At 26.2% G+C, this 27973-nt stretch overlaps 6 protein-coding genes and 2 long non-coding RNA genes across 15 annotated transcripts; 4 read left to right on the forward strand and 4 right to left on the reverse strand.

Moving 5' to 3' along the window:
- Nucleotides 1–114: 114 nt before the first annotated feature.
- Nucleotides 115–2395, forward strand: LOC100865327 (mitochondrial ornithine transporter 1). Its single transcript, XM_086906594.1, has 5 exons — nucleotides 115–682; nucleotides 1062–1298; nucleotides 1427–1587; nucleotides 1674–1946; nucleotides 2017–2395. The coding sequence occupies exons 1-5, from the start codon at nucleotides 598–600 to the stop codon at nucleotides 2197–2199; spliced, it is 939 nt and encodes a 312-aa protein (XP_086762720.1). The 5' UTR covers nucleotides 115–597; the 3' UTR covers nucleotides 2200–2395.
- Nucleotides 792–5306, reverse strand: LOC105736416 (non-canonical pre-mRNAs endonuclease FASTKD5, mitochondrial). 2 transcript variants are annotated; one of them, XM_086906593.1, is made up of 8 exons: nucleotides 4025–5306; nucleotides 3800–3961; nucleotides 3565–3732; nucleotides 3250–3478; nucleotides 3102–3179; nucleotides 2716–3006; nucleotides 2471–2629; nucleotides 792–1536 (listed from the first exon to the last, which is right to left on the reverse strand). In XM_086906593.1, the coding sequence occupies exons 1-7, from the start codon at nucleotides 5017–5019 to the stop codon at nucleotides 2528–2530; spliced, it is 2025 nt and encodes a 674-aa protein (XP_086762719.1). In that variant the 5' UTR covers nucleotides 5020–5306; the 3' UTR covers nucleotides 792–1536; nucleotides 2471–2527. The 2 variants fall into 2 exon arrangements, with proteins under 2 accessions (XP_086762719.1, XP_086762718.1); XM_086906592.1 differs by lacking the exon at nucleotides 792–1536 and adding an exon at nucleotides 2196–2312 and having other exon boundaries at nucleotides 4025–5179.
- On the forward strand, nucleotides 4532–7123 carry LOC147657829 (uncharacterized). Its single transcript, XR_015291682.1, has 3 exons — nucleotides 4532–4875; nucleotides 6578–6741; nucleotides 6807–7123. It is a non-coding gene; the product is annotated as an uncharacterized LOC147657829 (long non-coding RNA).
- Nucleotides 6391–13669, reverse strand: LOC105736460 (uncharacterized). 4 transcript variants are annotated; one of them, XM_012491116.3, is made up of 4 exons: nucleotides 13098–13669; nucleotides 7470–7555; nucleotides 7184–7373; nucleotides 6391–7063 (listed from the first exon to the last, which is right to left on the reverse strand). In XM_012491116.3, exons 1-4 carry the CDS (start codon nucleotides 13104–13106, stop codon nucleotides 6941–6943), a joined length of 408 nt encoding a protein of 135 aa, XP_012346570.1. In that variant the 5' UTR covers nucleotides 13107–13669; the 3' UTR covers nucleotides 6391–6940. The 4 variants fall into 4 exon arrangements, with proteins under 4 accessions (XP_012346570.1, XP_086762723.1, XP_086762721.1 ...); XM_086906597.1 differs by lacking the exon at nucleotides 13098–13669 and adding an exon at nucleotides 9807–10071; XM_086906595.1 differs by lacking the exon at nucleotides 13098–13669 and adding an exon at nucleotides 8738–8908.
- A 2442-nt stretch (nucleotides 13670–16111) lies between these two features.
- LOC116414976 (uncharacterized) lies at nucleotides 16112–17132 on the reverse strand. The gene is made up of 3 exons (XR_015291683.1): nucleotides 16872–17132; nucleotides 16529–16803; nucleotides 16112–16333 (listed from the first exon to the last, which is right to left on the reverse strand). It is a non-coding gene; the product is annotated as an uncharacterized LOC116414976 (long non-coding RNA).
- Nucleotides 17133–17401: 269 nt separating this feature from the next.
- Nucleotides 17402–19411, forward strand: SkpA (S-phase kinase associated protein 1 SKP1-related A). The gene is made up of 3 exons (XM_012491114.3): nucleotides 17402–17667; nucleotides 18094–18372; nucleotides 18450–19411. Exons 2-3 carry the CDS (start codon nucleotides 18094–18096, stop codon nucleotides 18657–18659), a joined length of 489 nt encoding a protein of 162 aa, XP_012346568.1. The 5' UTR covers nucleotides 17402–17667; the 3' UTR covers nucleotides 18660–19411.
- A 15-nt stretch (nucleotides 19412–19426) lies between these two features.
- On the forward strand, nucleotides 19427–25378 carry Aasdh (Aminoadipate-semialdehyde dehydrogenase). Of its 4 annotated transcripts, none has more exons than XR_015291684.1 (12): nucleotides 19427–19520; nucleotides 19603–19864; nucleotides 19960–20418; nucleotides 20512–20891; nucleotides 20972–21060; nucleotides 21132–22048; nucleotides 22118–22269; nucleotides 22368–22531; nucleotides 22606–22746; nucleotides 22832–22869; nucleotides 22939–23328; nucleotides 23438–25378. XR_015291684.1 is itself a non-coding variant. In XM_003696981.4 (11 exons), exons 1-10 carry the CDS (start codon nucleotides 19517–19519, stop codon nucleotides 23317–23319), a joined length of 3072 nt encoding a protein of 1023 aa, XP_003697029.3. In that variant the 5' UTR covers nucleotides 19427–19516; the 3' UTR covers nucleotides 23320–23328; nucleotides 23438–25378. The 4 variants fall into 4 exon arrangements, 2 of the variants coding, with proteins under 2 accessions (XP_003697029.3, XP_086762726.1); XR_015291685.1 differs by having other exon boundaries at nucleotides 24865–25378; XM_003696981.4 differs by having other exon boundaries at nucleotides 22606–22869.
- Nucleotides 23386–27800, reverse strand: Gdi (GDP dissociation inhibitor). The gene is made up of 5 exons (XM_003696840.3): nucleotides 27309–27800; nucleotides 25706–26119; nucleotides 25401–25614; nucleotides 25146–25328; nucleotides 23386–25068 (listed from the first exon to the last, which is right to left on the reverse strand). The coding sequence occupies exons 1-5, from the start codon at nucleotides 27467–27469 to the stop codon at nucleotides 24712–24714; spliced, it is 1329 nt and encodes a 442-aa protein (XP_003696888.1). The 5' UTR covers nucleotides 27470–27800; the 3' UTR covers nucleotides 23386–24711.
- Nucleotides 27801–27973: the final 173 nt, after the last annotated feature.

The raw sequence follows: 27973 nt of genomic DNA on the forward strand, positions 1-27973 counted from the left end.
TTGTATTTTATAATTTGTAATTATTTTATTTTGATTATGATTATGATTTTGATTATGATTTAAGTTTCAATATTGCAATAATAGATATTAAATTAAATATATTCTTGATACTTTATTAATAGTATATATTTGATATTATTATGCAATTAAAAATAAGTAAAAAATATAAAATAAATTCATGGCACAATTAAATAATTAGATCAAGATTTATTATAGAATAAAAAAATTTATAAAAATATAGAAATTCTTTATATATATGAATTTGTATATAAAATATGACTTTAAAATTTGTTATTAGATAATACTTCAATTGTTACCGATCAATGAATAATTTTTTATCAATTTGTCTAAATATAAATGCGCTTGCGCCAATATATTTGATGGCTGCAAAATGAGACAAATGCATTAATAATTGCATGGTATAAATAAAAAATTTAGAATACTAAATACAAATGATATTTTAATCTTAATCAACAAATGAACTTTCCTTATCTTTCTTATTCGATAATAAGTAATAGATTATAAGATACAAGACGTGCTAACTTGTCATTTTTCTAGATCTTACTAATTGATATTTATTAATTTAGATATACAAAAATGACATTTGAATTCAATGAAAAAAAAAATCAGCAGTTAAAAAATATTAAAAGTGGTTTAATTGACTTCGTTTCTGGATCACTTGGTAATAATATGATATAATATATTTAAATATAATATTAGACTCAATATAAATAATATATAAATAATTTTGAATTTAGTAAAAATAGTAAAAAATAAATTGCAAAATGAAATTCATTTATTATTCTTTTTTTATTATAATTCGTATAATTTTTTATTCAAAACATTTTATATAATTGAACTAACATATTTAAATTGCATTTAACCTTATTGCTATTATAAATATTAAAAAGTATTTTAAATATTAATAATAATTAAATAATTATCTTAAGTATAGATTGATATTTATATATATAAATAGAAATTAAGTTATTTAGTTATGATAAAAAATTAATTAAATTTATATATTTTTATTCTATATCATTGATTTACTTCTATTTAAGGTGGGATAGCACTTGTTTATGTTGGGCAACCATTAGATACAATAAAGGTAAAAATGCAAACTTTTCCTTTTATGTATAAGGGAATGGTAAATTGCTTTTTACAAACATTAAAGACAGATGGAATAATGAATGGTTTATATGCAGGAACTATACCTGCATTAGTTGCTAATGTTGCTGAAAATTCAGTTTTGTTTGCTGCATATGGAGGGTGTCAAAAAGTTATTTCTAATATTTTGGGTAAAATAGTTTTTTTTAAAATAATACAAAAAGATAAACTCATCACTATGTTAGATCTAAAAAAAATTTCATATACATTCATACATCCAATTTCATCTATATATATTCATATATATATATCCATATAGGTGTTCAAAAAATACAAGATTTGACATCAATTCAAAATGCATGGGCTGGATTTTTTGCTGCATTTTTTTCTTCATTAACACTATGTCCCACAGAACTTATAAAATGTAAGCTACAAGCAATAAAAGAAGTTCAAATAGAAAGCGAATCATCAATAAATGAAGTTAGTATAACTAAAATAAAAAAAAAGAAAAATTAATATATAAATATTCATGAAAATTAAATTTTGAAAAAAAGTATTTTGTTTAGAAAACAATTGGACCATGGGGATTAACACGTCAAATTCTTAAAGAACAGGGCATAAGAGGTTTATTTACTGGGTTGTCATCAACCATAGCACGTGAAATGCCTGGTTATTTCTTTTTTTTTGGAGGTTATGAAGTGACTAGAGAACTTTTAGCAAAACCAAATGAAAGTAGAGATGATATAGGATGGCAAAAAACCATGATAGCTGGTGCTGTTGGTGGAAGTATTTTATGGCTTGTAATATTTCCAGCAGATGTGGTTAAAAGTAGAATACAAGTTAGTTTAATTTTACATGATTTAAACAATCTGAATTATAGATATAAATTGATTCTAATTTTTTTTAAAGGTAAAAAATTTGAAAACTCCTCCATTAATAGTTATGAAAGATATTGTAAGAAATGAAGGTATCAATTCCTTGTACAGTGGTTTAAAACCAACATTAATTAGAACAATACCAGCAACAGCTACATTATTTGTAACTTATGAATACACTAAAAGGTTTATGCTCAATTTTTTTGAAAATAATTGATAGATAAAAATTATATTGTTTTATTTAAAAACTATAAAAATTATAAGAAAAAAGATAAAAATAAATTGGTTTGGAGAATATTTAACATAAAAATGATTTTTTTACATATTTTTCTGAAAAAAATAAAAGAATTTCCTAAAATAAACAAATTTTTACATATTATATTTGTACAAAATATATATATTTAAAATATTTATAACTGAATATTTATTTATTGAAAAGTGCTTACTAAAGAAGTTTAAAAAAAGATTATAAATAACTAAGAATTTACCTTTTGTTTTTTCTTTTTTCTCTTATTTTCAAATAAAATTTTTTTTTATTAAGAAAATTATATTTTTGAAAAATCATGATGAGTGTTTTGATAAATTAATTCTTTTAAATATTTTATTTTTTGATCTTGAGTATAAGAGTTCCATTTATATTCACAAATCTATAAAAATTCAAAGAATCTCAAATTAATATACAATTTATAATAAAAGAAAAATTTATATATAAAAGGATAATTTTGGAAATTACTAGAATTGGTTTATATCCAATAGCTTTAAGTTGTCTGAATTGTCTCTGTACATATCCATTACAATCATCATGACCTAATATCTTTCCTAGATATGGTAATATCATTAAAATTTTCCAATTTATGTTCTTCAATTTATCACTTTTAACACTTTTAATTGTGCCTGTTTGCATTGCTGATAAAATAGGTTCAATATTAACAGAATTGTTATATTTATCCATACCAAGAATAATTTCTCTGCTTGGATAATGAGGTAAAACATAATCAATATATATATTTATTCTCAATTTTTCCTATATTAAGATTAATATAAGATTAATATTAAGATTTATATATTTTATTATTTTAAGCATTATCTTTCTTTAAATAATTTTATATATATATATACCTTGCATAAAAATACAATTTCAGTCCTTAATTTTATAATATTATCCTTTCTATAAATATCATCATTATGACTAAATTTCTAAAATAATAAAAAATATTTTCAATATATTTAACTGGAAAAAAAAATATATTAATTTCATGTATTATACCTTTGTTAAATATTTATACATATTATTATTGAGCATTGGCTTTTTGTAACAAGGCATTTCTATTTCAATTGAGCAATGTAAAACTAACCATTCATTTGTTATTAATTTAAAATTATTTTTATATACTTTTTGCATAAATTTAGGTTCAAATACATATTGAATTAATTCTGGTATATATATATTTTTCATTGTTAAAAATGTAAGAATACGTACAAGTGTTGTTGGAAAACTACATTTAATATATAAAATAAATCATTAATCAATATAATTTCATTATCTATATATGTAACATAATATTTTAGAAAAAAAATTTACTTCTCAATTTCATGTGCTCTGCTTGTTTTATAAGTTGTTATTATTTCATTAATCAATTTTTGACATACATCAGTATAATAATTTACATTATTAGGAGCAATGGTACATATACTAAAAATAATTCTTTCAATATCTTTTAATCTTGCAACTTGTATTTGAGTTATTATTCTGAATTAAAAATAAATAAGTTAAATAAGTTAAATATGTTATATTATTTTTTTATTGTTTAATTTACCTTTCAATAATTTTTTTTGTTAAAATTTCATCATATACGTGTAAACTTCCAAATGCATGTGCTATGTGGATTAAACATTGTAATGATAATTTTGGTATTATATCATGTAGAGAGTTCAATAATATTTTAAATTCTTCTTTACAGTGAATACAATCACTATACCTGTAAAACATATATATAATTGTTATATAGTAAAAAATTATTTATGCATAATAGATTACTTACCTAATAAGTTTCATAATTGATGCTAATGTTATACTATCCAAATTATTAACATTTTGAGAAATTTTTTCCATTATAAGTGGCATCAAAATTTTATTTTTAATGCTTCTTTTTTGTAAAAAAAAACTTCTTGCTATTATACCTAATTCATTTATAACAAGATCAGGCATATGTTTTTCTAATTGATATTCAATTTCAAACATATTTATAGCTGATCCTACATTAGTTAAATTTAAATAAAATAATAATTGAACTAGTGATTTTGCAGAAAGTTTACTTGATTTTGAGCTTAATTTTCTTATTGCACGAAATAAATAATCAGAATTTCTATCTTGAAGTTGATAGAATGCATCACTCATTAATAATAATTCCTTAATATTTGATGAATAAAATCTTTTTAAACATTCTTTATTTAATTCTTTCATAAACTTTTTATATATACTTGTTTTTTCTATTACATCATTTAATACAATTAAACATTGCATTAATATCTTTATTTGTTGATTTTCTAATACTCTTAACTGTTCAATACAAGCTTTTAAAATGCTATCATAAACTGATAATTCTAAATGTGAACCACTTATATAAGAATATGTCAATTTTTTAATAGCATTAAAAATTTTATTTGCGGATTCATCGGACCAATTTGTAATATGCAATTTATCTATATCTTCAGACGTAACTTTTGCATATGTTTTAATACGTGAAAAAATTGTATCATTATAATGTATCGAATTTTCAAAATACGAATGTATGATTTGATGTTCACGTAAATTATGATCTTTTGATATAATAAATTCATTTTGAAAGGCTTCATTAACTGCAATTGTTGTAAACGTATGATACGGAACAAGGTATTTACAGTTTTTTACAATATTATTTAAAGTCCATATATAGTTATTCGTATCTGTATAGTATAATTTATTACATAACCTTAAAATTATTGTTTTCATACAATTGTAGTTATAATTTATAATAATTTTTGAGATAATATTCATTTTTTGAATTTTATTGAAATATATAATTTATATATATTATTATATTATATATAAATTATTAAATTTTTATAAATTTCAAACAAAACTCTTTACATAAAACAGAAACGAGCTAGATTTTTCTCATACCGTCAATTACAATGAACGAAGGAAATATATATATAAAATATTTACTATATGCTATGTTTATACATTGTTTGTCAAGATAAATTATCAAGAAATAAACAAATCTGTGAATTCAATTATTGGTTAGTAAAATCAGAATTAGATACTAAATTGTTATATTGATTGTTTATTTTTTGAAAGTATTTTTGGAAAGTATGAATTTTTATTTTAGAAGTAATTTATATTTTTTATTGCCCTGTTTATATTTATATTAATAATTTCATAAAAATTATTATTTATAAAAATTATTTATAAAGAAATAAGAATAATGCATCCCATTTCATATCTCAAGATTTTACTTATATGATGGTTTCAACTTGATTCATCTTGTGCATGAGGAATTGTTAAATAATATATAATTATGTAATATATATTATGTATATATTTAAATAATTATATATATATATAATTTTTTTAAGTAATTATATATATTATGTAAATATTTCAAAAATTAAATATAATTATTAAATGATTTTATTATTTTATTATTTTAAACAAAAATAGAAATTTTTAATTATTAAAATTTTATATTTTTACTATAGAGTAAAAAAAAAAATTAGATTATTTCACGTTTAATATTTTGCTTATTAAATTCATATTACTTACATATATATATTATATTAATTATTATATATATATTATATTATATATTATATAATATATATTAATTATTATTTATTATCATTTAAATATATATTTTATATTATGTACTCTCTCTCTCTATATATATATATATGTTTTTATATTTCATCGATGATTATCTACATATTTAATTTAAATTAAATATATAAATGAATTAATTGTATATTACAAATTTGTTATCATTTATAATATTGATACATTTTTTATAAATTGTAATAGGTATAGTATATAATATAAAATAATATAATATTTTAATTATGATAACAAATAATAATTAATCATTTGAAAAGAAATTATATTATTAATAATATATGCATAAAAATTATTATTAATATTATTAAAATTAATAAATTAATAAATAATTTTTTATTATATATTTTCATTATTCTTATTGATTTATTTGATTTCTTATTTATTTTCTTTTACTAAATAGCTTAAAAAATAATTACGGAATAATGTAATAATTTATTTAAATAATTATAAAATTCAAATTATAATGATATATATTTTAGTATTTGTACATTTTCGAACTTTATAAATACATAAATAAAAATTTTATACGAAATCTTTTAATATTAGAAATAAGTAACTTTATTAATTACATATTTTTTTTAAACTTTTCAAAATCAGTCTGTATTATCCCTTTTTTATGTTTATTTATATATAAATTCAATAAATAGTAACTATAGTATTATAATAAAATAATATTTCTAAACGATATTTTTAATTTTAATTTCTTTTTTTTTTTTAATAGGACAATCCAAGGAATTACTTCGAATTTCAAATGTACCTTTTTATGCTGCAACACGTGTGTATTGTTAGTAACATACAATATTTTAATTGTAATCCTGTTCAGAGGGACACCGAAAAAGCAATAATAATTATTTGGATTAAAGGAAAAGATAAAAAGATAAAAAAGTAAGATTTAAAAAAAAAAATGAAAAAAATAGAATTGATGAAAGGATTTTATTTTGTATATTTAGGGAGAGGGAGAGTGAAGAGGAGAAAGGAAGACAACGAAGATTTAAACATATATGCTTTTATACATTTTTGAAAGTTTGAATGATGAAAAATGGTTGCAAGAGCCGAGAAAATATGTATTTCCTGACCATTTCATTCAATAATTGTCCGAAGAATCCAATTGCGATAAAAAGTTTTCCATTAAAGCTGAATTTTGTTTAATCATTTCATCGTTCCTTAATTTATGGCGGATTGATCGCGTAATATCCTTTCGTAAATCCTATAACAGTTTGTATAGAAAATATTAAATGTAACAGTTAATAAATAAATATAGATATAACAATTTTTATTTGATTAACCTTTAATACATAGATAAGAAAACAATAATAGAATCGCTTACATCATCAAGCAAAGCGATTAAGAGTTTTGACTTCGATAACGGAATATAGGCAATATGATGTTTTTCTTCAAATTCTTTGATACAATTTATATTTCCTTTACTTTCCTCGCATCCTGATCCGTACATAATTGGGAACATAGCACGTTTCCTCGACATTGTACCTCTACAAGTATGATGGAATGGATACAATCTGAAGAAAATATAAAACACACAATTAACGTTCATTTTTATTACATGTATCATTATATCTGATCATTTAAATTTTATGTATGTTGTATATACGTACTCGCAATTCACGCTTTCGCTCTGAACGTGAAAATAACAGAGTAGGATGGCGACAATGATCATACATCGTTGAATGAAAATTACAGCCTGTAAATAACAATTTCGATCGTTATTATTATTATTTACAATAAGTTCGCAATAATTTTGGCTTGTTGTTTATTTATTTATTCTTTTTCTTTTTTCACATTATCGATGAAAAACTTTGTTGAATGTCGCTATATGTATGTAAATATACGATAAAAAAAAAGGTCACCTAGGTTATGTTTATGTTCAAGTCTTGTCAATCGGCGGGATGATTTCATTCAAAATCGATATCAGATCTCCATTTATTTTCAATTCGATGGAGAAAAAAGAAAGAACGTGTTCGCGGAGTATCACCCAATTTGTGCCAATTTCTTCTTTTCGACATCTGGCTCTCGTTATTTTTGCCAACGAATGTTTCGAACACACCGCTTAATAATATTGTCGGATGGAAAATATCGAACAGATTTTTCAAAACAAGTTTCAAAATAATAAGTGGTAAATTTTTTCCTACGAACGTTCATTTACTTAGGGATTAAAAGATGTACAAAGGAAATGCGTTTGTGTGAAATCAAGTTTCTCGTTGATTTTAATAGAAAACGTATCGCATCAATACGGAATATTGATATTAATATTCGTGGAATATTTTCGGGAAATTGATTATTAGAGGTTAAGACAAAAGTTGCTGTACAAAAATGTAGATCATCTATATATTAAGTTATAAACAATTCAAGTTTGCATCTCACTCTAAACTACAATTTCTTATAATCTAATAAATAATGAATATTTTTTATACTTCTTTTTTTTTTTTTAGAATCGATCTTCCAAAAAACAAAAACATCGTGATTTCATGCTTTTATGATTTCATCCTTGAAATATTAATAAAAAGATCCAGTCTGAGAATAAAATAGATCGATTCGATGTTAAAAAAAATTGTACGAATTTTTCGAATGATTTTTGTTGACTTACATTCAACATCGTAAATTTATGCTTTCGTGATTTTATTCTTGAAATACAAACTTTGCATTTATCCGAATATAATTTGAAAATAGATCGATTCGACGTTAAAAAAAATTGTACGAATTTTTCTTTTGTATGATTTTTCTTGATTTACTTTTAATATCGTAAATTTATGATTTCATTCCCTTGAAATATAAACTTTGCGAATGTAGTTTGAAAATAGATCGATTCGACGTTAAAAAAAATTACGATACGAATTTTTCGAATGATCTTTTTGTTACTTACTTACGAAATATCGTAAATTTTATCGAGTTTAATACTAATAATCATAATCACTCGCGGTTCCACACAATTTACCTCTGATTCCTTTCTAATCGGGGTCAATTAACCAATTTCCAATTCGCGTATATAGCACTTCCTGGGAGGATATGTGTTCCCGCGATTCGATTTAGATTTTCCCGAACGCTTATGTATGGCAAACGTCCCACCCAAGAATTTGTAAAAAGAATGTAAATTGGTGGATCCGGTTTATCGATTAAACTCCTATATACTCGTCGTACAAATAGATGTTTCACAGGGGTTGATACGCACAGATAAATTGTATCTTCCGGGTGTTTTGTCGAACAATTTTGCATACAATCAAGATGTAAACCGATATCTTATAAACTAAAACCAAGTTATGCTTATCTATCCGCTTTGCATTTTAATGTTTCTGAAACGATTGAACTTGTTCTCTCAACAAAGAAATATATATATATATATATATCTTCGAGTTTTTTTTTTTTTTTGGATACCTTATATTATGTTTACAACGTGTATCATGGATACAATAATTTAAATGGTTAAATTATAATAATAATCCGAGTAAGAGGGAAATATTGTTTCTTCTTCTTTTTTTTTTTTTTTTTTTTTTTTGTTTACAGTTCACAGTGAATTTTTTGAATTCGTGAAATTGTTCCAAAAAAAAGCACGTTATTTTGCAAACACCGTTGGACAAACATTCGTCTATTAATTTGAAATTTATCAAAGGAACCACTGAATGGAGTATAGATAGTAGGTGGTGACGCGATAATGTTGCACATGGTTAATTTTAGCTAATTGGTGGCCATCGCAATTGCAGAAATTATGCAAATTGATCGACAATTGATATGATACGACTTGAAAAAGCGTGTAATTTACGTAATTTAACTGACTTCCTTTTTTCTTTCTTTCCTCTTAAAGAAACACTTTAAGAAATTTTTAACTAATTTTTTTTTTAAATAATCATGTTTCTTCGAATTTCAAGGAAATTCCGCGTAGAAAGGCATAGAATCTTGTTAAATTCAATGAAAATTTGAATATAATCCGTGGATCATACCTTTCCACTTCAACACGTTAAATGATTTCGAAAGTATTTCCACTTTGACGAAACATGTACGAATAGTACGTTAAAACGAAGAAAACGGATTTTTAATTGAAAAACACTGCCTTTAATCTTCGAGATGCGTGTATATGTTCTCTACGAACTCGTATATATCACAATATTTCCATGTAAACGCGTGTTATCAACATTTACATCCTCGTTTATATTTCTTCATTTAAAGAAACGTGTTATCGTTGCGTCAGAAGAGGAATATTCTCCATAATGAACGATCTTATTACTCGATAAATGTAGATTAATTTGTCGTGTAATTGTCATCGATTTAAGGATTTTGTTGAATTTAATTTCGATTAAAAAGATAAAAAAAAATTAGAAAAAAAAAAAACCGATAATGGTAACATACGATTCACAAGGAAGAACGAAATATCGAAGTAACAGGTTTTTCGTGTATATTTCACGATACGATTGTCGCTCCCTTCTCTCTCTCTCTCTCTCTTCAAAAAATGCGATGGTATTTAAAATTGCCATTTTTTTTTTCTTTTTTTTTTCATTCGCCGTTTGCTTAAGGAAAACGACGAACAATTCGTCGACGATTATAATAAAGTTAACGTCCATCCACGATTTATTAGAAATCAACAAATTCGTTCGAAGAATGAATATTATAAGAATTAATATTGCGAAAAAGTTGGTTGTCTCAGAAAGAAAATATACGTTCCATCTATAAACGTTCGTAAATGTGAAATTTCTGATTATGAAAAATGTAGTTTTCTCTATTCCTAGAAAAAACAAAAAAAAAAAAAAAATATGACGTTTCGTTTAGCAGTCAATTTTTTTTTTTTTTTTTAATCATTCGTTAAATCCATCGAAATATTAAAATTCGAATCGCAATGGAAATTTTTTTTCCCCTCAAACATCGATATTTTCTTTATTCTTCCGATCGTTCCGCGTATCTTTTTTTCATTTTGGCATCGAATTTCTCAAAGCTTTTCAATATCCGATTTCATTTATCATTAGTGGGAAGCTTATTACAATTTGATTCACGATATGTAAAAGTTCGACGATCGTTTACGTAAAACATTTCAACACCTACATGCCGATACGCTTTTTTCCGTAAAAAAATCTTCTTCACTGTCCTTCTTTCTTTTTTCTTCTCCCGATTTACACGATTTTTGTAAATTCTCGAAAGATACCAGAGAAATTTTCTTATAAAAATAAAGCGATATAAAAGTGTATACCGAGTAAATTGTTTCCAATGTAATCTCGAATTGTTAACAAGTAGGTTTGGCCAAGTACGATTGTCCCCTTCGTTGGGAGAGATTAAACAAGAAATATGAGGAGAGCAAATAGTTAATCGGGGAGGGGGAAAGTGGACAGATGGGAGCGGGATGGGAATTAAAGAAAGCGAAATAGCGAGGGGGAAAAAGTTAGAAACCCACGATTTCTCTAACTCCTTTGCTTGGAAGTGGGACGTCTTGGCGTCTCTCTGTCTCGTGGCATAGAAAAAGCTCTTCGCTCTTCCCCTCCTTTTTTTGGCTTTTTGACCGCGGTTTTCGTTTCGCACGTTCGAATCCCCCCAATAGTGCAATTAATCGAATAAAATTGCGACATAAATTATTAATATTCTATTCTTGGATAATAATTCACGTACACGATTTTCCTTTTTTTCCCGTAACAGATTTTCACGAATATTTACGAATTGGCTAATTGATCAATTAAAAAAAAAAAAAAAAAGAAAGAAAGACTCGACCGAACATTATGAAAGCGAGTGATATCTGTTAAAATGTTCCAAACATGGAATCGTCATTTTCGTTACGGTTCGATCTATCATTCTTTCACGTCAGACTGTCGACTACGAATTCGTATATATATATATATATATAGTTATTTAAAATGCACGATCGAGAAAACGAATTATTCATAGTTATCGCCAGCCGGCTTTCCCCGGGAAAAAGGAGGGAAAGATATTCGATAATTAGAGTCGTGAAAAGATGATGACACGACTACCGACCACGGATGGCATTGATGAATCTTCATGAACGCGATATAATAACGAGTATGCGAAAATCCGTGGCGCCGTGGCGCTATGGATAAATCGTAAATATTCTCCTCTCCTGCAAACAAGAAATTTTATGTATTCGCCGGCGACACGTCGAGACTCTATGTTTCCGAAGTGACTAGATTTTCTTTCCTTCTTGTATTATTCTGTTTCGTTTCTACTTCTCTCTCTTTCTCTCTTAACGCGCAATCGTCCAATTGTTGCACCTCTTAAAATTGAAGATATCGTGGCGAGAAAAGTAAATCGATCGATTGTATATGGCAATTTCCTTCATCGAATAATAACAATTTTTCCGACGACGTGAAATTCATAAGGGACACAATCAATTATTATTTGATTGTAGGATAAAAGATTCTCGATATAAAAAAACTGTTAACTGTTTGCGATAGTGATACATAGAAATTCTAACTTGCGTTTTCTTTAACATTGCATTCAATAGATCTACATTCGTATAAGTGTATAGTTTTAAATTATAGGAAAGTTCACGAGAGAAGAATTTGACAAATTTTTTTTCTCGATTTTTGATATAGAATCAGTGTTGTTCGTCTTATTTCGTTTACGTACTAATTCAAAATATAGTGTTTGGTAAGCGATAAAATCTGTAATTTGAGGAAATCGAGGATAACCTAAAACCGGTACATTTTTAAACTCGTAAAGGTTAGAAAATTCATGATGAAACTCTCAAGATTCTTTACATATATATACATTGAAATTTGTCGATAACAAGATATCACTTTCGATTTATTAAGTGTTTTTTGTGCGACAGGGAATATTTGTAATTCGATTAAAAAATATTTACAATACCGGTAAATTACTTATCGTGAAATGTTCGATCGAATAGATAGATACATATCTCATGCTATTGAAATTGATACGATTTTCAAAAACATTAAACGTTTTATGCGTTTATGTATTTCGTCTACGACAAAAGTCAATCGACAATTTCATACACGTTGAAGATCGACGAACTGTTCGAGTTCAATGCTTCCACTGGATATATCTCGTCATACCTCTATTTCTTTTCATCCATATGTGAAAGTACGCGTGCACAAAACTTCGAATTAATATCGAGCGTTCATCGATGAGAAAATTCGTCAAGAAATTTTCGAATCGATCGAACTCATATTTTGTCAAATTTTTAATTTCATTTTCTAATGGATTTCTCAGAATAAAAAACGGTACAAGGGACAAGAATAAACGGATATTAATTAAAATGCTTCGGATACACTTACCGTTGCCATGTCTACGAAGAGAGGAAGATATCGCGAATCGAAGAAATAAGTTAAATCGTTCTGTCACGTACGAAAGGGAGAACGGTTTTCGATTATTTTTTCAAATCGTGGAAGCCAATTTAACGGTGATTCTCGACGATAGGGAGATCCTCGGCGAAGATGGATTCGAATGGCACCACGCGGTGGTCACGAGGCACGAGTTTCGATGCCAAAGCGTTGGTCTCGTCTCTTGATCGTACGAACGATTGAACAAAGAGGGGATGTTTGGTACCACGAGAGCTTAGAGTTTGGAGGTCAGAGGGCGAGTGATTGGTGGAGCTTGCGCGGGCTACATTTATACTGCAACCACTCACCCCTCTTCTACGTTCTTCTTCCGTACCACCAAGAGTACCAAAGCTGTATCCACCACTATTGGTACCAGCATCACCGATGTGTTCCTCCTCCACGTTGTTACGCCCCATATGCGTTATATGCTCCCTGTTTCATTACGTCATTGGATTTAGTCTCCACCCTGAAACGATATCGCACAGGAAATCTTTCAACGAAACTGGCCGCCGCCGATTCCACGAAAAACTATTTTTCCAATGGACGAAATTTTTTATCTAGATTCATGAATGAACTTCTGTGAATGGAGCCCGAGTGGAAGGGGTAGAAGACGTCGATTTCTACGGATACACGATATAACACGATGACTTTCGATTCATGGACGAGTAAATAATACCTTCTTCTCTCTTTCTACTCGAAATTCGCCTGAAACAAATTCGGAATTTTCTGAATTTTTACAGATTTTGAGAACGAAAGTAAAAATAAGTGCAAGATAAACATAAAATAATTCATATATATATATATAAATATACAGTTACAATATTCGAGGAAGTTTAAATTTCTTTTTTAAATGATTCCAAATTTCAAAGTTTCTTCGCCTATTTTTAAAAATTTTTTTCCTCGAATCCTTCCTCGCTTGTTCATATCATAATACCCATTGTCAAAATGATTTTAATGTGAAAAATCAATATATAGTATATATCGAAATAAGGAAAAATGGAAGATAGATTGCTTTCGCAACCTTTAGATGAGATTGCAATTGATATTTGTATACTGAAGAATGAATTTCGCTCTTTCGAATGGCCAAATGTATACCGCTGTTATATCTGAGCGTATTAAAATCTTTCTACGCTTATTTCAGCGTAGAGAAATATCCCTCCCCCCTCCCCCTCCCTCCTTTTTTCACTCCTTATTCTTCTCGTTTTTTTAATTTTCTAGTTTCTTCAATTATTGTTCACGATTCTCTACGCTTAAGTGTGTAAAGAGAACTATTACACATCCTAATGTGATCGATGTTCGACGAAATATACACATAACCTATGAAGTGTTATACAGAATTAAAAAAAAAAAACGATCGATAAGATGTTGTTATACGTAAATGTTGACGAACCTTTAATGAAACAGTGGAATTTAATATCACTGTTCGAAAGATGTTCTTGGAAATTTTTCAACGATGGTTAACGAATGTTAAGAATTACAGCAGCGAGTTTTTTTTGAGGAATAATTAACCCACAACGCCCGCGTAGGCCTCATTAAAACGATAGGCAAGACTTGGCAGGCAGGTATCTGTTTAATGTGAAAAAGCAGTCGTTCACTTTTTCTTTTTTTTTTTATTACTTCTTTTTTTTCTCTTCTTCTTCTTCTACTTTACTTTTACCGCATGGCAAGCGGTTAAGGAAAGTTCGTTCAGAATATCGTTTCGTGAATAGGTTAAACATCACTCTTGTTGTGCATTTAGATTTAATTCTTTTTCTTCTACCATCACCATTATATCTTTACACTTATAAAATTGTATCAGCTGTACTCTCATAATCGAATGTATAATCAAACTGATTTGCTGTAAAAGAAATTTAACTTGTCTCATTGATAGATTGGATTTCTTTTCGTTTTGTTGCTGCAATTCAATGAAATCATAACAATCATTCTTGCGTATAATTTTTTTTATAGAACATCCAAAAGAAAATTGTGAAAACATTTGATTCTCAATTAATAGAAATTATCTAATTCGATGTGTAGACGAGAAAGAAAAAAAAAAGATTCGAAAATGTATTGATAATAAGAAGAAAAAAAAGGAAGTTGGAAGAGGTGCGGAGGACAGACATAGTGGCGCCTTCGGGGCGAAGGATCTGCGTAATTCGGCATTTATCACCGCAACCATTACGTAGCATAGACTGGCTATATTGATGTGCGTCATCGAGAGATTTTGTTTCTTCTTGTGATGTCACTATTTTTTTTATCTTTAAACTTTTCGCTTCTTTGAATTGCAGCCAAACATGTGCGTGTGCCGTATTTCATGTTTCTTAGAAATTATTAAAAAGAAAAAGAAATACTTAAGATAATTTTAATTAAAAAAAAAAAAGAACAATACCATTAATAATCCTAGTTTACAGTAGATGAAATTGAAATAATGAAATGTAAGATTTTTAGAAAAAAAAGTTGATTTCATTTGAAATAAATTTTAATAAGGTTTCACGCTTGAGAAAGATGGGGTGAAAATCATAGCTTTTACGAACGATTCGTTCTTGAAAGATGTAAAGGCCAGATCAAGTTATTTAACAGAAGTAATCTTGTTAATATTATTGCGGTTACGATTGCCCTTAATAGTTACGTAAGGTTTATAATCTTTGTCTTTCTCAAGCTCGTTTACCTTTCCTCTCTCTTATTTTATATATTGAATTGAATGTAAAATTCGTTTCTGGAACTTTAGTAGCTTCTTTAATTATTAGTGATCCTGTTCTTCGATATTTCTTCAACATTCATCATATTGATAGAACTGTTTCATCGAATCGGAAAAAGGAATATTATTTATATATATATAATTGCATGTTAAAATAGATTATAATTTAAATCAATTTGTGAATTTCGATGGATTGATGTTTTGTTTTACATTTTAAGTAAGCACTTTATATAAATCTTAAAGTAATAATTTTACATAAAATAAATATATCAATATATCTCGATACTTTCTATTATATTGTCATCCTTATTGAAAATAATATGAATTTTCTTTCATTCTTTCTTTCAATTTTACTTTCTTGATAGGCCTTTTCATAACTTTTCACTTCATTTCATTCGATGTAACGGATTGAAACGTTACGACTTGTACATTTGGCCCGCTTCGAACAAACTAACTCGAATTAATGCACCTTTCGACTCATCGATAGTAAAACTCTCGTGAACACCTTCTCGTTCTACAAATCGATCGGTAGGAAAATCAAATGAACTTTTTGTCAAGGTAATCAAATCACTAGTAACATAGTTGATATTTTGCCTGTAATAACTCTATTTTTTATGTGACAATATTTTATTCACAACTTTTTAATCTATAAATATAAAATAAAAAATAAGAAAAAATAAAAAATAAAGTAAAATTTAATTTTTTTTACCATCTGTTTCTATAAAGAAGATACTTGAAAATAAAAATAATAGAGAGAGGGAAAAAAAGGGAAAAGAGATAGATTATAATAGAAAAGGATAAGGGATTATGCGTAGGCTATTGGCGTCTATATAAGCATCTTTGTCCACATGGATTCATTCTTCTGGTCGTTTATGCATTCCAACTTTCATAGATTTCCAACAAGAATCGTTTGAGCAATAATAGGACATAATTTTATGGTTTGAAATGATGGGGTCAAGTTCGCCCTTATTTTTATTACGGTTACTAAAAATCAGATGGATTATTATGGCAGAAAATTACTGTGCAATTTTTTCTATCCATTCATATAATACCTTATAATTTTTTAATTTTAGTATCCGATGATGTATTCCTCGACGCTATGGTTCGAATAAAAATTAAACACCTTTTTTTATATGGTTTTAAACTTTCTTATTGTAAAATATTATTATTAAATCATATTCATCGAATAATAAATGATAATTGATTTTCTACAATATCTATAAAATAATATATTTCTTTTTAGCTATGCAAAGATATTTTTTTGGCATTTTTTACCAATAATTTTATTTCATAAGTGATACTAATTGTGTTTCGTAATTGAATATATTGAACTTATGCAACTTTTTAAAAAAGATTCTTAAAAATTGATTGGTTCTTGAAATTGTATACAGTAGTTATGTATATATTTATTAAATAAGAATGTAATTTTATTTTGATTTATTAACTATTGAATATGAAAAAGATTATATATTATAATTATATATAAATTACATTTCATTGAATATTTTATTATTATGACTTAAATTAACAAAATGTTTTCTTCTATAACGAATCAAATTCTCTTACGCGATTACACGGTATTGTAGTGCCATCTCGCGCCAGCTTTAATGTATTATACGGAAGTCACGTTCCCTCCATACCAGAAACTACGAAGTGGAAAAAGAAATAGCAGAATAAGGACGTAAATAGGATTTCGACGCATCGAAAAGGATAGAAAACGAATATTAAGTTGGAGCGAGAGAATAAAAACGGAGCAATAGAAAGCAGGAGAACAAGTGCCTTCTGCTGATCAGCGGTGTAGCAAATTATTCGATATTTCTCTACATTGTCTACAACAAGCATTTTACGGTGATTATTTGATTATTTGACAGTTAGTTAAATTTAAGTAACAAATACTTATATATAATATTGTTCTTTATCTTTTAAAATAGTTAATATTTTGTTTACATAATTCGTTACAAGAAAATGTCGTTTAAATCTTTTATGGCATTTCTTATTTGATGAAGTTTCTTTCTCTTTCTAAAAAGAGATTAAATTTGATTATAACTTATTGATATATAAAAAAAAAAAGTTTTAAAAATATTTTTCTAAGAATAAATAAATCTTATGATATATATGTTAAGAATAAAATATAAGAATATAATAAAAACATTAAGAATATAATATTAATGCTAAAATTAGAAAATATTTTATTTTTATAGAGAAAAAATTTTTTGAAGTAGGATATTTTGATTCATAAGTATATTGAAAATGGTTCTTCAAAATTTATTCTAGATGCCTAATATCAAGCTACAGAGCTCCGATGGTGAAGTATTTGAGGTTGATGTCGATATTGCAAAATGTTCTGTTACAATAAAAACTATGTTGGAAGATCTTGGAATGGATGAGGATGAAGAGGAAGTTGTTCCCCTTCCAAATGTTAATTCTGCTATTCTCAGGAAAGTGATACAGTGGGCAACTTACCATAAAGATGATCCACCTCCTCCTGAAGATGATGAAAACAAAGAGAAGCGTACTGATGATATAAGTTCTTGGGATGCAGATTTTTTGAAAGTAAATATTTGATTTTTATTAATACACATTTATTTATTTATTTTGCTTTTATATAAATATTTGAATCATATTTATAGGTTGATCAAGGAACATTGTTTGAATTAATTTTGGCAGCTAATTATCTTGATATTAAGGGATTGTTAGATGTAACATGCAAAACTGTTGCTAATATGATAAAAGGTAAAACTCCAGAAGAAATTCGGAAAACATTTAATATAAAAAATGATTTCTCTGCATCGGAAGAAGAACAAGTTCGTAAAGAAAATGAATGGTGTGAAGAAAAATAGATTAAAATATTCATAAACATTTGATTTCTTAATTTTTGAAAAATTCATTTCCAGTGTGTTCAAAAATTTAATAGTTAATACACTATTTGCATTGTTTTAGATAATTCATAAGAATGATCACAATGCTTTACTTATAATACTTTCAGTGCACCAAATAGTGATTACATTACATAAATGGATTATTTCTTCCAAGAAAAAGTTGTATTAATGTGTTTATTGTTTATTTATTTCAAATTTCTAGTACAATATCAAATAATATTATATTTAGCGTGTAATAATGGAAATTTAACAAACAAATTATTATTTTAATGATTATTATTGGAATTTAGGAGTACATTAGATCTGAATAAAAATTGTTTCATTTATATAAAATATAAATTACTTTCTATTTTTAACACTTTATTTTGAATAATGCTTACATTGTAGGTTATAAATGTAAAACGAAAAATTGTTTAAAAAAAAATGCAAATTTATTACAAAAAAAATTATTAGGATTCGTTATTAAAATTCACATACTTTGTAACATGTAACACCCTTAAATAATGTTTAATGTTCACATTTTTGAAAAGTATATACATTTAAGAGAGAGCACGCGCGTGCGCAAATACATATTGTGTTACGTTTTTTTATTCACGTGTATAAATTAAATACACAATGTACATCTTTGTTCTAACAAAGAAAAATTATATATTATTTTATATTATTAATTGTAGTGATTAAAAACTATTAGTAAATAAAAAAATTATGATTTATATTTATATATTATATTAAAAATATGTAACATAACCTATGATAAAAACAAATAAGAAAATTGTTTCATGAATTAAAGAATCAATATAGAATAACATTTAATAAAAATGAGTAAGTATAAATATACTATAATTGAAAAATTCAATTACTTATTTTTAAGTAATACTTATTGAAATATTAATAATTATTTTAGATAAACAAAAAGAAAATTTTACATTTTATTCCAATGAGTCTGAAAGTTTTACAAAAAAATTACATGATATTTGTAATTGGAATCAACTTGATAATGTGGCTATAGAATACCATAATTTGCAAGAAACTATATATATACATTATAAAGAACTTTTTCATATGAAATCTATGATTTCTGATTATCTAAAACATATACAAAATGTTGAATTTATTGGTATAAATTTTGATATTCCTGAATACTGTGTAATTTCTTTAATACTTGGGTAAGGAACTTAATTTTAAATTATATAAAAAAATTTAATATTTTATATAACAAATATAATAATTAATTTTTATTATTTATGATTTTTTTATATAGAATTTTAAATAGTAAGCATAGTTTTATAAATATACCTGTAGATTCAACAGAATTTATAAATTTAAAAAATCATTTAAATCTATGTTATTTATTTTGTACACAAAGTAATATTGAAGGAGATATTGTTTGTCAATTTGAGATACATAGAGAATGTATTTATCTTATAAAATTGAAAAATGTACGAAAACAAGTTATACAAAATGCAAAACAAAATTGTCATGCTTATGCAATTTCTACTTCTGGTTCAACTGGAGTACCAAAGGTGATCAGAGTACTCCACTCATGTATAGTTCCTAATATTTTAGATTTGAATAAAATATTGGCAATAACAAAATGTGATAAAATTTCTCAATTTACAAATTTTACATTTGATCCTAGTATTATTGAAATTTTTCTTGCCCTCTCAAATGCTGGAACACTGTTTATGGTTTCAAAGTCATTAAAGAATAATCCAGATAGGTAAATAATAATTATATATACATATAGAGAGAAAGAGAAATAAAAATATAAATTTTATATAATTTATTTTTACATGAACATTTTTTTTTTCAGATTGTTGAAAGTAGCTTATTCTAGTCAGATTACTATATTACAAATAACCCCATCAGTTTTTATGTATAATTGGTCACCTGAATCTTTAAAAAGCAGTATTTTAAGTAATAACACTTCGTTAAGAGCTATTCTTTTTGGTGGAGAACCTTTTCCAAAACTTGAAGTAATTTCTGAAACTATGCACCCTTATAATAATACTAAAATTTATAATATCTATGGTATTACTGAAGTATCCTGTTGGGCTAGCATTAATGAAATTTTAATAACAGGTGGACAATTTAATGTACATTACTTGGGACAGGTATTATCACATACTTTGCTTCAAGTTAGAAACAAAAGAGGAGAAGTAATAACAAGTGGTACAGGTTTTCTTTATATAGGTAATTTTATAATACATATATTTAATTTCATTTTATTAATTTTATAAAAATATTGTTATTGTTTATATATTTTTAAATAGGAAGTAATCAAAGAGTGTGTCTAGTGAATGATGAAAATATTGAAGATTTAGAATTACCAGTATTTCGTGATTCTGGTGATATTGTTGATGTAAGTTTATATAAATTTAAATAACACATAATAATAAAGAAATTATTAATAAAAATATATTTCTATTTTAGATTAACGAAGACGGTAAAATATTTTACAAAGGAAGAAAGAATAGTTTTATAAAAAGATATGGAAATAAAGTAGATTTGACAAAACTTAAAGAATTTATATTACAAATAGATTTTGTAAAAAATTGTTATGTCTTATGGGATGATAGTTATCATCATTTACATTTGTATTTTTCTCTTAAAAAAGACGTGATTAATTATCATAATATAAATATTAAAATAATGAAATATTTATATAAATTAAATCCTTTATATAGACCAGATAAAATTCATTTTATGAATCATATAGAATTTACGTCTAGTGGAAAAATTTCTTTGAAACATTCAAAAGAACATTATATACAAGAAAAAATAACACATAAAGTAATAAATAATATTGACTTACAACAAATTGAAGTTGCGTTTAAATCTATTTGGGAAAATAATCTACAACATAAAAATATTGGATTTGTAAAATTGGGAGGTACATCTATAGTAGCACTTCAGATATCGAATGCCATGTCTGAAATATCAAACATAGAATTTCCTAAATTAATTGGCATGCTTTTAATGGATTCTACTATTGACGAATGTCTTAATTATATAAAAAGTATTATATTAAATAGTCAAAATGGAATAATTAATCTTAAATCTCATAATAATATTAGAGAGTTACCTTTAATCACTGCTATTACAATAGAAGATGAAAAATTTTTTAGAGATTCTAATGAAAAAAACAAAAAATATGATTCAATAATTCAAATAAATGACATTCATTTATGTGAGTGGTACAAATGTAGAGGACAAGTATATAAGTATGTATCAGATATAAATGAAGAATTTAAATTACAATATGATACAATTTCAAAAGTAAAAATACAAAAGACATATGATATGAAAAAATGTGTAGATGCATCACCAACTATATTTCGTTATTCAGAGTAAGTATATTTTTATTAATCAATGATTTTCAATTCTAAAATTTTATTAATAATAAATATCTTATATAGTGGAAAAACATATGCAACAGTTGGTTCTCACTCTGGTTTTATTTTTACCTTTGGATTAGAAAAAGAGTATCATAATCCTGTATTTGAAATCAAGCTACCTGATAGAATTGAATCTTCAGTTCTGATTTTGGATAATTTTAGAGGTATAGTAGGTAAGTTTCTAATGTATATAAAAATTATATTATACATAATATATATAATGTATATAAAAATTATTCATATTGTTATATTGTCTTTTTTTTTTTTACAGGATGTTATGATGGTAATATATATTGTTTTCATTTAAAAACGGGAAAATTTATTTGGAATTATAAAACAGGAAATGTTGTAAAAAATTCTGTGATATTTTGTAAAGAAAAAGGAATAATATTTGTTGGTTCTTATGATTGTTACATATACTGCTTATCAGTCAAAGTACATGTCTATAATTAAATTGCATAGTATAAAAAAATAATAGTAATGATAGAAATAAAATATTTTCATTATAGGATGGATCTGAAATTTGGAAATTTAAATTCGGAAATGGAAGCATTAACGCTTCTGGTTGTTTACACTTTCAATCAGATACTGTATTATTTGGAACTTTAGATGGATTTTGTTTAGCTCTTCAACAATTATCAGGAAAACTTGTATGGAAATATAAATTATCAGATCCAATTTTTGTTGCTCCTGTGTCATTGAATAATGGACTCGTTTTATTTTGTTCTGTAACAGGATTATTATGTTGTTTTGATATTGAAGTTAATGTTAAGGTAATAAATATATAAAAATATATTTATTTTTTTGTAAACATAATTATTCTCTATTTTTTAATTTTGCAGATGTGGACGTACAAAATTAATGGTAATATATTTTCATATATTGTGAAACAAAATGATGAAAAATATGAAAATATTATTTTAGCTAGTCAAAATAAGAATTTATACTGTTTAGAATCGAAAGATACAAACTTTAAAACTAAACCTACATTGAAATATGTATTAAATTTTCATTCGCCAATTTTGGCCACACCTTGGTGTGAAAATAATTTTTTGTTTGTTGCATGTAAGGATGGTACTTTAAATATTTACAACTCTATAAAAAATAGAATGATAAAAATTGAAAAACTTCCTGCAGAAGTTTTCTCATCACCTGTTGTTAATAATAATGTTGTAATTATTGGATGCAGGGATAATAATGTTTATGTTTTAGAACTTGTTTAAATTTTTTCGGTAAGTAAATATATGAAATATTTTTTGAATTGCAATATAGATAGGAATACAAATTAATGAAATTAATATAATACGATTTATTTTTTTTTTTATGACTGTCACATTACAGTTACGTGAATAACGTTTTAGATAAAGTAATAGGAAATCACATACTTTTTTTTTGTTCAATAAATTTTATACATAATACAAATTCACGGTGCGCTTACAGTTTGAAGAGAAATGCAAGCGAAATAAGAAATTCTGAAAAATAGCCAATCACTCAATAACAAAACATTCACGCATACGCAAGTGCACACGTATAATAATTTTTAAAGTAATTCTATACATAATTATCCTTTTTAAATTTATTAATGTGTTTTTTAAATTTATATTAATGATCTTGTAAATATTAGACAAAGAAATATTCCAGCTCTCAGGCTTACATAAAATAACAACATTTCAACGATTCCATTTTTTTTTTTTTATATTCTCATTCATATTTAAGAATGAGAAAGTATATATATATATATATTGTATATATAATATATCTATTCAATATATATATTTAAATGGTTGGCCGCTTTTTTTTCTTTCGTTTTTTTTGACATCCATTTTTTGTAATATTTCCTATTGCAAGCAAATTAATCTTTGCGAGCGTTTCAATTTATACGTATGTACTTTGAATTCTTTAACGTATGTGTTTGGAATTTATATTAATATCATAACTAAATGTGCAGAATCAATATGACAGATCTTCTAATTCTATACTGCGGCATGCTATTTATATAATTGCGTGTAGAATTCATTTTTTTAAATTATCTCTATCTTGTACCTCGTGTCGTAACGCATTTTTACTACTGCAATATAGTAATATAACTATAGGACTTTTTAACATTTACAATCTCAATAAACAATTATATTCTTATGTTTTAATTTGATAATTAAAATATGATACATTTATAAAGTCACGATAATCGGCTCTGTCATGTTTTATTCAATTCACGTTATATCCATGATGAATACATGGGCACACTTAACCACACAATATCTTGTATTTTGAAATTTGTTTAAAATTTATCGACGAATATCCAAATGACAAATATTACAAGCTCTAACATCTTCATTTTCTGTGAAAATGGTTGTACACGTGTACTTTAGACATAATGTAAAAAGGGCAGTTTTTAGAATTAGATTGGAATAAATTTGAAAAATAAATTTTTAATAACGTTTCTTATTGAAGTTCTCTGTTAAAGAGAATCTAGAATTAGGCATAAATTTATTAATTGATCTCTTTCGAGATTTCGATAAACGCCGACGTTCGATATACACACATTAAATTATATTCGCTCATTTTTTCAATTCAGCATGAACTATTTTTAAAACTGACCAATAATTATCTTATGGTTACTGATCTTCATCGCCTAGATCTTGCTTTACTTTATTAAAATCGAATTCCTCTCCAGTAGCTCGTTTAAATATATCAAGAACATCTAAACAAGTAGTTTCAAAATGCGTTGTGGCATCATAACTCGTTGATATAAAAATTTGACTTTCCAGACCAGTGTCTGTTGGTTCCAAATAATCAGAAACTGATATGAATTTTTGTTTAATTGATCCGAGTAAATCCAAACCTGGTTTGATTTCGGCTTCTGGATTTTTTGTCTCAACTGTAGTGGAAACCATAGCTATGAACCAACCCTTTGCTGCTACTTGATGCGTATGTGATACCAAAGATACATAGATATCGGAATTACGATTAACCTTAAAAATAAAAAGAAATGAATATAGAAATGAATCAATATCTTGATGTATGGAGAATGAAAGATAAATCTATTTACTTGTTTTTGAGGAATAATAATTTGTGTTGAAAGAGCATCTGCTGTATTTGGTATTGGATGGTCTAAAAGACAAATACATCTTATGACCTGACCCACTTTTTTCACGCGATCAGGTACATATGTGGGATCACAAAATACTTGTTTGCATTGGGCCACCTCGTCTCCAGAACGTACACCAACAACCTGTAATGAAAATCGATAATTAATTATTAATCAAAAAATTTTCTATTTTACGAAAATCGATCGATTATTTACCTTTCCATCCTTCATTACAATTTCATCAATCGGTTTGTCTAACATGTATGTTCCACCATAAATGGCACTAAGTCGTGCAAAACCTTGAGGAAGTTCACCCAAACCATACATAGGATACAAATATGGAGATTTTCCATAACGTGCTAAACTATCGCTATATAATTTAATTCTTCTTATAGTAGTAATTGCGCTTTGACTTATATATTCATCATCTCTGAAATAGTACAAATGCAATATATTAAATATCAATCAATGATATTTTAAAATATATTTTAAAATAATATTTGTATCTATATTTTTTTTACCTGTAAAGACCTAGTGCATGCCCAGTAAAATCTTGAGTGTTTTTATCAAGATTAAACTTATTGTATAAAGCACTCATACTATTATTAAATGGATCGAAGCCGTCCCAAGTTCTGGGATCATCTTCTTGCATATTTTGCACCCATATAAGGAAACTGCGAAAACGTCTTTTTTCGAAAAGACCCATTAAATCACTAGATAATGCTTCTTGTTGATCAATCGGCACTTTCGAAATCTTGCCCGATTTATAAACATACGATCCTTCAACGCATTTGAATTCCAAATAACGCGTCACGCCTGTGTGAATTAGAAGTTTTACCAACAAGCCATTTGCCATCAGGAATTTTGGAATTAAATCTACGTTCCAATCGCGACCACGACCATAAGTTTCATCCGGTGATGGGGCTTTGAATTTCCTAAACAAGATATAAATATAAAATTAAGAATATATATTCTATAATAAAATATATATAAATAATATATTTTTTCATTTATTTTTTTAAATTTTTAAATTAAAATTTATCAACAAATAAAATTATGTGTGAAATGATATAGAAATCGTCAAAATATATTAACATTGTTTTCAAATGTTCTTTAAATTGTATTATACAAGTACAATCAAACAATATACTGTTATAACAGATGGTAGTTTAGATGCGTATTACAATTTATTGACTACAACCGAACATACGATAACCGTGTCTTCTCGATGAACCAGAAGCGCAATCATGCGGATGTTATCGTTTTTCATTTCACATACAGTAGAAATGATATTTAGTTCCGTTATATCATAATAAATTTTTGTTACATTGCAAGAAATGATTTCAAAAAGTATTAAATAAAAAAAAAATCCTTTTTACATGAAAAATAAAAAAAAAATATTTAAATAATCAAAACAACCGTTATTTGAAATTTGAGTTTGTGCAGAAAAAGACAAACACCATATGTTGAATTTTATAGTAAATAACTTAAGTTAACGGTAATATTTAGATATTTAATTTTTTTTAAATTTTTAAACAAGATATATTTGATAATGAACTAATTTTATATATTCTGTGTTTCTATTTAAAATGATTTAATGAATATATATAATTTTTCCAAATGATATACGAAAATATATATGTGAAAGTAGGTGTGGAAGAGAGATGGTTGAAATAGACGAGTGAGCGGTAAAGAAAAAGTATCTTAAAGAGAAACAGTGCGTTGAGCTAACTCTACGAAAGTTAACAACCGATTTATTACATTCGATCGAGCGTATATTTCGCGGGGCGGACCCCTCCCCTTTCTCTTATCGAGTAACATTCTAGCCAACTTTTCGATAAAATTGTTTAGAAAGAGATGAAATTTGGAAGTAATCACAGCAACGACGCATCACTGTAGATGACGACATACGTCACGTTTTGTCTTTGAACAACACTTGACGGAAAAATTTAACCAAATAATAAGAGACAACAAAGATAGTAAAATAAAATGGAGAAAAAATCAATATTTAAGACGAATCATCGTATCATATAGTTGTCGATTATAACTTGAAATACCAATCTAATACCGGCAATAGTTGATTGACGTTGAAATAGATCGACGTTATTCATCGAGATAACTTACGCAAACAAATCCTCCAGAGGCGTGATCGAGGCAGATTCACCGCCGTAATATTTATTACGATCTACATGGAGCACTTTCTTTCCACTGACCGACAGCATACCTGAAAGTATGCATTCCTTGAGTCCAGTGCCTAACACGATCGCGTCGTATTCTTCATTCATATTCGTCGAAATGTAAAGAAATTGATCACAGCACTAAACGTATGAACACGAAGTTCTTGTAAGTTTTTCTTGGGAATGCTATAAAAATCGAAAAAAGATAATCCACGGTCGCGCGTCTGCCAACTCGCACGACTATTATGCCGGAACGGAAGACCTTATTCTTTCGCTTGCTACCGATGACGGAGCTGCTGGCAGAACGAAGGTAGTGGTGATGGTGGTATTACTACTGATGGAGTTACTGCAGCGTTACACTCTCCCTAGGTTTTTCTAATTCCCCATTGAATAATTCATTAAAAGATATTCTCAGATAATAAAATTGCAAATTTTTAAATTTTACATATTGTTATTTTATTTTTGATTTCATAATTTTAAAATATTAGTAAGTCTATTGAATCATTAGCTAATCATGAAAAAATTTATGCTATATAAGAATACTAACATTCACCTGTTATTATGTATTTGTTTCGTTGAAAGTATGTGAACAATAATTATAAAATTATAAGT

Source organism: Apis florea, unplaced genomic scaffold (assembly GCF_048593485.1).
Source record: "Apis florea isolate Af1SG1 unplaced genomic scaffold, ASM4859348v1 contig_2495_pilon, whole genome shotgun sequence".
Taxonomy (NCBI): domain Eukaryota; kingdom Metazoa; phylum Arthropoda; class Insecta; order Hymenoptera; family Apidae; genus Apis; species Apis florea.

Excerpts from the sequence above, each read along its gene's own strand:
- LOC100865327 (XM_086906594.1), top strand. The coding sequence starts at position 598 with ATGACATTTGAATTCAATGAAAAAAAAAATCAGCAGTTAAAAAATATT. Across the intron at positions 683-1,061 it reads CTTCGTTTCTGGATCACTTG|GTGGGATAGCACTTGTTTAT; the intron begins GTAATAATATGA and ends CTTCTATTTAAG. Across the intron at positions 1,588-1,673 it reads GCGAATCATCAATAAATGAA|AAAACAATTGGACCATGGGG; the intron begins GTTAGTATAACT and ends TATTTTGTTTAG.
- LOC105736416 (XM_086906593.1), bottom strand. The coding sequence starts at position 5,019 with ATGAATATTATCTCAAAAATTATTATAAATTATAACTACAATTGTATG. Across the intron at positions 3,479-3,564 it reads AGAGCACATGAAATTGAGAA|TTTTCCAACAACACTTGTAC; the intron begins GTAAATTTTTTT and ends TATTAAATGTAG. Across the intron at positions 2,630-2,715 it reads TTGGATATAAACCAATTCTA|ATTTGTGAATATAAATGGAA; the intron begins GTAATTTCCAAA and ends GAATTTTTATAG.
- LOC105736460 (XM_086906595.1), bottom strand. The coding sequence starts at position 8,779 with ATGATTATTAGTATTAAACTCGATAAAATTTACGATATTTCG. Across the intron at positions 7,374-7,469 it reads AGCGAAAGCGTGAATTGCGA|ATTGTATCCATTCCATCATA; the intron begins GTACGTATATAC and ends TATTTTCTTCAG. Across the intron at positions 7,064-7,183 it reads TAATCGCTTTGCTTGATGAT|GATTTACGAAAGGATATTAC; the intron begins GTAAGCGATTCT and ends AAACTGTTATAG.
- SkpA (XM_012491114.3), top strand. The coding sequence starts at position 18,094 with ATGCCTAATATCAAGCTACAGAGCTCCGATGGTGAAGTATTTGAGGTT. Across the intron at positions 18,373-18,449 it reads GGGATGCAGATTTTTTGAAA|GTTGATCAAGGAACATTGTT; the intron begins GTAAATATTTGA and ends TCATATTTATAG.
- Aasdh (XM_003696981.4), top strand. Across the intron at positions 20,419-20,511 it reads TTAAAGAATAATCCAGATAG|ATTGTTGAAAGTAGCTTATT; the intron begins GTAAATAATAAT and ends TTTTTTTTTCAG. Across the intron at positions 22,870-22,938 it reads ATATTGAAGTTAATGTTAAG|ATGTGGACGTACAAAATTAA; the intron begins GTAATAAATATA and ends TTAATTTTGCAG.
- Gdi (XM_003696840.3), bottom strand. The coding sequence starts at position 27,469 with ATGAATGAAGAATACGACGCGATCGTGTTAGGCACTGGACTCAAGGAA. Across the intron at positions 25,329-25,400 it reads TTGTAATGAAGGATGGAAAG|GTTGTTGGTGTACGTTCTGG; the intron begins GTAAATAATCGA and ends TTTTCATTACAG. Across the intron at positions 25,069-25,145 it reads TTATTATTCCTCAAAAACAA|GTTAATCGTAATTCCGATAT; the intron begins GTAAATAGATTT and ends TTTATTTTTAAG.